The sequence below is a fragment of the Natator depressus genome, chromosome 1 (assembly GCF_965152275.1).
Source record: "Natator depressus isolate rNatDep1 chromosome 1, rNatDep2.hap1, whole genome shotgun sequence".
NCBI lineage: Eukaryota > Metazoa > Chordata > Testudines > Cheloniidae > Natator > Natator depressus.
Window position 1 is genome coordinate 2,904,535 of NC_134234.1, and position 8,639 is coordinate 2,913,173.

An 8,639-nucleotide genomic window follows, 5' to 3' on the forward strand; every position below is an offset into this window, starting at 1 on the left:
AAAGATACAAAGACAGGTTTTCTAGCAACCCAGAAAAGCCACACACAACTTTTGAAGAACACATGGGGAAAACACTACAATGCTTATAACTCTTGTGAGTTGAATGTTCAAACCTTAAACAGGCCTCGGGCATGCTGCCTTCGCATTAGTCAGTGACTAACGCACCAGCAGTAAACTCAAGAGGGGAGGTGTGATATTCTGCACCTCAAAGCACCACCCTGGAGTCCTCATAAAGTAACTCCTCACTTAACGTTGTAGTTATAGTCCTGAAAAATGTGACTTTATGCAAAACGATGTTAAGCGAATCCAATTGCCCCATAAGAATTAATGTAAATTGGCAAGAGGGGGGCGGTTAGGTGCCAGGATTGTTTTTTTGCCAGACAAAAGACATTATATACTTATACATTATAAGCTTTAAACAATTTTAAACAAAGAGTTTAATATTGTACACAGCAATGAGTGACTGTGAAGCCTGGCTGAGGTGGTGGAGTAAGAGGGTGGGCTATTTCCCAGGGAATTCCTTGCTGCTAAATGATGAAGTAGCACTCGGCTGAGCCCTCAGGGGTTAGCACATTGCTGTTATTGTCGTCTCACGCTCTACAAGGCAGCATGGGTGGACGCAGGAGGGAGGAAACACAATAGACGCAGGGCAGGGGCTGCAAACACTTCCCTGCAAAAACTGAACATGATGATGAAGCCCACGCTATCCCACTGGAGCGCACCACTCCCTCCTCCTGACGGCACCTGCACGGCCGCACAGGCGCTGAGTTTCCAAAGTGCTGGAGGGGGAGCGGGGGGGCTGCACGAGTGAAAGAGAGAGACGTGGGTTGCCCCTTTAAGTACGCTGACCCCACTTCCAGTACGCTGCCCTTTTAATCAGATCAGCAAGTTCAGACAGGAAGCAGCTGCTTCCAGCAAGCTCCCTCCTTTCTGTGCCTGAGCCCTGTCCCCCCTTCTCTGCTTTGTGGAGAGGGGGTACGGAGCAGGGGGGCAGGCGCAAGGGGACATCCTCTCCCCCGCCCCTCCCACCCAGCAAGCAGGAGGCTCCCGGGAGCAGCTCCAAGGCAGAGGGCAGGAGCAGCAGGGCAGTGGGAGGAAGGCCCCCTGAACTGGTGCTGGGCAGCTGCTAAGCCTCATGCCTTGCAGGGAATTTAGGGGAGCTGATAGGGGGGCTTCTGCCCCCTCCCTTCTCATCCCCACGAGGAGGGGCTGCTCCTCCAGAGGACCCTGCAAGCAGTGGACAGAGCCGGCAGCCGAAGGACGTTATAAGGGAGAATTGCGCAATTTGAAACGAGCCTGTTCTCTAATAGATCAGCAATGTAACAAGGACCCAGCGTGAACCGGGACGACGTCAAGTGAGGCACTACTGTATGTACCGCAGTGATATGATTCTGACGTGTTTTCTGTAAAGTATGTCACGTATGGTTTCAATGGAAAAGTTTCGATTTGTTAAATAGGATTCCTGTATTTGTGTGCATGTATCATTTTTGTACCTAAAGTTATGAAGATTACCTCTATACCAGCATTTCAAACGTGTTTGTTCCTGGGTAACATCCACCCACAGACTAACAGGGCTGCTACTCTGAAACCATCCACAAGGTAGTTTACATCCAGTCTAGCCAGCACATTGTGGATGCACCATTCAAGATAATGGCCCATTAAGAAACACGATAGGCCTTAGAGGAAGTTTATGCCCACCTGATGGACTTTCCTGTGAATGTTCTAGCCAGGATATGGGTGATGACCCCTGTCAAGGTTACTTCCCCATGCTGAACTCTAGGGTACAGATGTGGGGACCTGCATGAAAGACCCCCTAAGCTTATTCTTACCAGCTTTAGGTTAAAAACTTCCCCAAGGTACAAACTTTGCCTTGGCCTTGAACCCTATGCCGTCACCACCAAACGTTTAAACAAAGAACAGGGAAAGAGCCCACTTGGAGACATCTTCCCCCAAAATATCCCCCCAAGCCCTACACCCCCTTTCCTGGGGAAGGCTTGATAATAATATCCTCACCAATTGGTACAGGTGAACGCAGGCCCAAACCCTTGGATCTTAAGAACAATGAAAAATTAATCAGGTTCTTAAAAGAAAAAAAAATAATTAAAGAAAAGGTAAAAGAATCACCTCTGTAAAATCAGGATGGTAAACACTTTACAGGGTAATCAGATTCAAAACATAGAGAATCCCTCTAGGCAAAACCTTAAGTTACAAAAAGACACAAAAACAGGAATACACATTCCCTCCAGCACAGCAAATTTTACAAGCCAAAACACAAAGAAAACCTAACACATTTTCTCGCTAGATTGCTTACTAACTTTACAGGAGTTGGAAGGCTTGCATCCTTGATCTCTTCCCGGCAAAGGTATCACACAGACAGACAAAACCCTTTGTCCCCCCCTCCAGATTTGAAAGAATCTTGTCCCCTCATTGGTCATTTTGGTCAGGTGCCAGCGAGGTTACCTTAGCTTCCTAACCCTTTACAGGTGAAAGGATTTTGCCTCTGGCCAGGGGGAATTTTATAGCACTGTATACAGAAAGGTGGTTATCCTTCCCTTTATATTTATGACATCCCCTGCTATGAATTATCAAAACATGCAAGGGCACGTGACCAACTTATGTGACACTGGACTCCATCTTGTTTCTGAACTTTTCCACTAACTGCGCTGGGTGCTTTTGCTTGTAATAATGAAGTTCCCTCCACCTGGCAGAAGACATAACTGGGGGAAGTGACATCATCACTTGGACTCACTCCCCCACATCTCAACACCTGGAAACACCATAGGAAAAAAAGGAATGAACTGTGGCTGTGGTCCCAGGCTACAGGGGTTTCTAGCCTGTGTATGAAAGACTGGTGGATGGTTTGTACCATCAGGGTGAGACACGGCTTGACTCAAATCCTGTACAGGGTAGAGAACTTAGATTGCAATTTTGTTGTTTATAACCAACTTTCCACTGTTCGCTATTACTTATAATCTCTAAAAATCTATTTTTCTGTACTTAAGAAATCTGTTTTATATTTTTACACCTAATACAGTGTGTGTTTTGAAATGAAAAACCTGCTCAGGAAATGGGGTTGGTGCATTCTTCACTCCACACTGAGGGAGGGGTGGACTGGAAAATAAAATTTCACTGGTCAGGCTTTTCAGCTGGGCATCATGGTACTGTTCTGGGGTCCTGGCCTGGGAAGCTGGAGGGAATTTGCTGGAACCTCTCTATTGTTGGTTCATGAGTGGTTAGTGAATGCTTTCATGTAACTGCAGCTTTCATGTAACTGTCTGTGTATGGCTGTGTAAGTGCAAGACCTGGTGATTATTGCAGCTTGTCAGAGCTTCCCAGTGTGAGAGGGGGCCCAGATTGGTGTGCCAGAGGGGTCAGCAGTACCTCAGTTCCAGGTTACACCCTGGGGAAAGCCATCACACCCACCACATGAACAGGCCCTGCTAGACCGTGAGTCCATTTCCCTTTTATCATTAGCTCAATTATTGACGGAGAGACATGGTTACGACAGGGAAGTCAGGATTCCTTGGTTCTGTCTGTCATTCTCTGTGTGACTTTGGCCAAGTCACTCTCCCTGTGAATCAGTTTACCTGTCTGTAAAATGGGGATATGTTCATAGTGATGTTTCTTTGCTAGGTGTTTTAAAGATCCTTCAGTGAAAGGTACTGCACAGTATGATGATAGTTACTGATGAGAATTACTGATCTCTGGTCCCTGTGAGCTTGCAGAAAGTGTTTGTATCTCCCCTCAGGCATCTTTCTCCAGATCTGTCTGCCTAATATCTTTTCATTCATCCTGGGAATTTACAGGGCATGAAACCCTATGGAGACCTAAGCATTATCCCTAGTTTTCTTAATCAATGATAATTTTTAAATATACACAAATTCACAGAGCAGCCAATTCCTCTCTAACTCAGCACAGAGCCCAAGAGTTCTTATCTCCCTTTGGGAAGGTCCCTTAATTACTGTTTACTCCTATAGCTGGATAAATATCATAGAAGGGCAGAAATGAAAAGAGACATTGTCTAGAGTGTCTCTGGTGTCCAGCCTGTTTGCATCCAGATGCCGTTTCTCTGCTAGAGGCTGAACTCTCCCCACTGGGACTACACAGAGCTATATTATAAACGGTGCACACCCCAGTGTTTGCTCTCGGTGTGGGATGTTGCTGCAGAGGTGGAGTGAGAGAGGTGTGGGATACAGCTACCTGAGAGGGAAGACACTTCGGTCTCAGAATTCACAGGTACCATCTCTTGCTGAGGGGCTCACCTGCTCAACAAACCCAGTGTAACATAGGCATGATGGGAGAGAAAGCCTGTGGTTCTTTCCGCTCTGCACGGCCATTAAACATCCCAGAGCCCTTGCCATGGGGGATGAGTTTGTTCCATTATCATCGGCCAAAATGTGCCTCTTTCCTCTACCTCCCAGCTGATGATCTCCAGCCCCAAGGCGGCTGCATTTCAGTGGCACAGTGTAACCTTCAGGATGAAAGTTGTTTGTAGATGGACAATACAAGGTCAAATTCTGAGGCCATGGCCTGTAGTTTGCTCAGGCCTCACTAAGGCAAAACTCCCATTGGAGTAAGGACTGAGTAAAGACCTCAGGAGCCAGCTGTGTGTAAATGCACAGATACTTCCTCCTCCTCCTCTTGCATTTCAGGGCTCTGGCTGTGAACGGGGGATGGGCGGGTTGGGGACAGACTGTTATCTGACTTCTATCGCTATAAGGCATGGAGGTGTGAGGGCTCCTCACTGGAACAATTCTAAGAATGTTTCAACATGGGCAAGACATGTTTTATCCTAGCTTCATTCGAGAAGTTGGCCGAACTGTTATGCCTGAAACTTACCATTCCGGCGGGCGGTTCTCTGGTGGCCAAGCTCGGTGGCGGCATTTCTGTGGCGCTGTGTCCTGTGGGCGCAAACAACTGCCCCAGCGGGTGCCATTGTGCCATGGGCACTGCTTTGGGGACCCCTGGTTTAAAGCCTTCCTTGACTGTTAATGGACTCAAAGGTGTTTCAGCACTTCAGGAGATATGAGTACTTCATACTGCTTCTTTCTGAATGAAAAACAAAAATATTTCTCGAACACATCTACTTGAACACATGCAAAATTTACAAGTTTCCTTTGTAATTAGTTCTAAAGCTTTTATAAGATTTCTTTTGTTCTTAATATTCTTAATAACCTCCTTTTTATTATCCTTAGCCCTGCCCAGCATGGCTTTTTCCCTGATGTTTTTGATGTCCCTTATCAATTTTCACAATTTCCTATTTGTATTATTTGCTACTTTCCATTTTCCACATTTGTTATATGTTGCTGCTGGTGCCTATTAAAGCTTCCCACACCATGTTGGGTAAAAAGTATTGACACAAGGAGGACCATAAAATATGGACTTGGCATTAGTAGTGTCAGTTGTTCATGATTCATTTATCTGAATAATGAAAATGTCAATTTTCAGTGCGTGAAGAGTGACCAATCCACTTCCCCCATGAGAACAGTCTCCACCAGTACATGTAGTGTCTCTTATTAACATTGTCTCTCCATTCAGGCATTTGTATTGTGACCCTCACCCTAGACAGATACAGGAAGTCAGGGGGACGTACGGTACATGCAGGAGACACCGTTCTGCCTCAGAGTTGGACACCTTCTTCCCTACTCCATGTCAGATTCCAACACAACTCACTTCACCAACCCCTCCACCTTCATCCTGCTGGGCATTCCTGGCCTGGAGGAAGCCCATGTCTGGCTCTCTATCCCTTTCTGCACCATGTATGCTATAGCCGTCTTTGGGAACTTCACCATCCTGTTCATCGTGAAGACGGAGCTGAGCCTCCATGTTCCCATGTACTATTTCCTCTGCATGCTGGCCATCACCGACCTGGTCCTGTCCACGTCCACCCTACCCAAAATGCTGAGCATCTTCTGGTTGAATTCCAGGGAGATCGACTTCAGTGCCTGCCTCACCCAGCTGTACTTGATTCACTGCTTCTCAGGAATGGAGTCTGGGATCTTTGTGGCCATGGCTGTTGATCGCTACGTGGCCATCTGCCATCCCCTGAGACATTCCACCATCCTGACAAACCCTATGGTGGCCAAGATCGGCCTGGCCATTTTGCTGCGGGGTGTCATGCTCGCACTGCCCTATCCGTTCCTAGTGAGGCAATGGTCATACTGCAAAACCAACATCATCCCCCATACACACTGCGAGCACATGGCCGTGGTGAAGCTGGCCTGCACCGACACCCGTGTCAGCAGTTACTATGGCCTCTTTGTGCTATTGTGTGTGCTTTGTCTGGATGTGTTTTTTATTACAGTGTCCTATACCCAGATCCTCAGGGCCATCTTCAGCCTCCCTACAAAGGATGCCCGGCTCAAGACATTTGGGACTTGCTTCTCCCACCTCTGTGTCATCTTAGCGTTCTACCTCCCAGGTCTCTTCTCATCCCTCATGTCCCGGTTTGGCCAGAATGTGGCTGTGCATTTCCATGTTCTCATTGCCAACGTGTACCTCCTGGTTTCCCCCATGATAAACCCCATCATCTACGGAGTGAGGACCAAACAGATCCAGGACAGGCTGCTTCATCTCTTTATTCATAAAGGAACCTAAATTTTCTCCTGGTGCTCTGGCTCTCAGACCAAGCTCTGTACACAGCTGGCTGGTGACATGGTGCTGAGCCCTCTTCCCTGAATTACTGACTGGACAGTCAAAGTGACATTAAAGCCTTTCCTGACTTTACTGTGCTGTGTCAGTGTGACAAACTGGGGAATCAGTCTGTGTACATCTCATTCACACATAGGGTTGCCACATTCTAATTGTAATTATAATTGTAAATGGACACCTGAGGCCTTGTCCCTGACCTGTCCCTTTGCCAAAGGACCCACCCCTACTCCACATCTTCCCTCAAGGCCCAACCCACTTCTCTGCCTTTTCCCGCAATGTCATGCCTCTGTCACTTTCTCCCCCCTCCCCTGTCACTCGCTGCATTATCTTCACCTCCCTCCCACACAGTCCTGCCCTGCTGGAAACTTTATGATTTCCTGAACATGATTATCCTATTTGTGTGCATGTGTCATTGCTGTATCTGAAGTTGTGAATATTGACTATGTATCTGTATTTCAAAATGTAGTTACGCCTAGGGAACCCCCACTAGACAATATGCTTTCAGACTATATAGCTGAGTGGGGAAGGGCCTATATAGGGCAATGAGCCTTAGGAAAAACAATAGGCCTTAGAAGAAACTTATCCCCCACCTGAGGAGCCTTCCTCAGGATGCTACAGACAGGCTCCATGTAATGGCTGCCATGATTCTACAAGAACATGTGATGTGGCCACATGCCTCTAGACTCAATCTTGGGATGTCAGTGTTTTTCCACAGACCAGTCCGGGAACCTCGCTTTAAAATAAATGGTTCCCGCCATACGCAAAAGCTATATAAGGCAGGGCGTGACATCGTCTAGGTTTGTTCACTCCCCTCCCAAGAAGACTCCTGGACACACCAGAGGAAAAAAGACTGAAATGGGGGAAGTGCTGGACCCAGGCTAAAGGGATGTTTAGCCTGTGAATGGAACACCTGGGGCTTCCAAGCTGTAAAGCAAGTGCAGCTGGCCCCATAAGAATCTGCTGCCTACTTGTATCATCTCTTAGGGTGAGAATATGTTATTTATAACTAATCTGTTTCACATTTTAAGTTTAGTTTCTGTATTTTGTTTATTTTCTAGGTTATCTGCTTTAATCTCTTTGCTATCCCTTATAATCACTTAAAAATCTATCTTTTGTAGTTAATAAATTTGTTTTACTTTATCTAAACCAGTGTGGGAGTCATAATTCAGGGGCAAAAGGCTGCTATATATTCCTCTCCATATTGAGAGTGGGGGCAAATTTTATGAGCTTGCGATGTACAGTTCCCTGTGCAAGGCAAGATCGTATAATTTGGGGTTTATACTCCAGAGGGGGTTTGTGCCTGAGAAGCTGGAAGGTGCCCTAGGTTCAGCCTTCCCAGGCAGGAGCTGGTCAGAGAGCCTGTCTACGTGTGACAGCTCGGTGTGTCCCTACCCATAAGTATGCTGGTGAAAGTGCAGGCTGAAGCCTGGGGGACTTTACAGCTTGCCACAGCAGTACAGTAAGAGGGAGCCCAGGCTGGTGAGTGGGGGGGCTGAGTGGTACCCCAGTTCCAGGTGACACTCTGGGGGAACCCATCACAGCTGTATAAAAGCAGCTGAGGTTTGGAATCAGGGTTGTGAGGCAGGCGGGGGATATTGTGTATCATACAGCTTGTGGGCCCTAAAGCTCAGTTGCAAAATCCTGAAAGAAAAGACCATTGTGTGGCTTATTTCTTTAGCTTTCAGCTCCTTTTGGCTCCTCCTGGCTGGGGGTCTGTAGCAGACAGGATCCCTGCAATGGGGATGGGCTGAGAGTCCTTTGCCCTGAGCCAGGCCTCGGGGGTATGACAAGGGATCAGGTATGAAGATAGGAGGACAACAGCTGGGAGAGGTGGAAGGATAAGCCCCTGCATTAGCTGGAAAAGAGGGATGCTAGACAGAGGGTGGGGTGGCTTTAGTAACTGACAGAAAGGGAGATGGGGGAGCCTATACAGAAAGGATGGGCTCCATCTAAACTGAAATGGAACCAGATTTCTTGGGTGGTGGCAG

At 47.3% G+C, this 8,639-nt stretch overlaps 1 protein-coding gene across 1 annotated transcript; it reads left to right on the forward strand.

Annotated features, from left to right (window-relative positions):
- Positions 1 to 5,598: 5,598 nt before the first annotated feature.
- LOC141998687 (olfactory receptor 52M1-like) lies at positions 5,599 to 6,597 on the forward strand. The gene has a single exon (XM_074971650.1). The coding sequence runs from the start codon at positions 5,599 to 5,601 to the stop codon at positions 6,595 to 6,597; it is 999 nt and encodes a 332-aa protein (XP_074827751.1).
- Positions 6,598 to 8,639: the final 2,042 nt, after the last annotated feature.

Bases quoted from the DNA above. Each gene is read 5' to 3' on its own strand.
- LOC141998687 (XM_074971650.1), top strand. From the start codon at position 5,599: ATGCAGGAGACACCGTTCTGCCTCAGAGTTGGACACCTTCTTCCCTAC.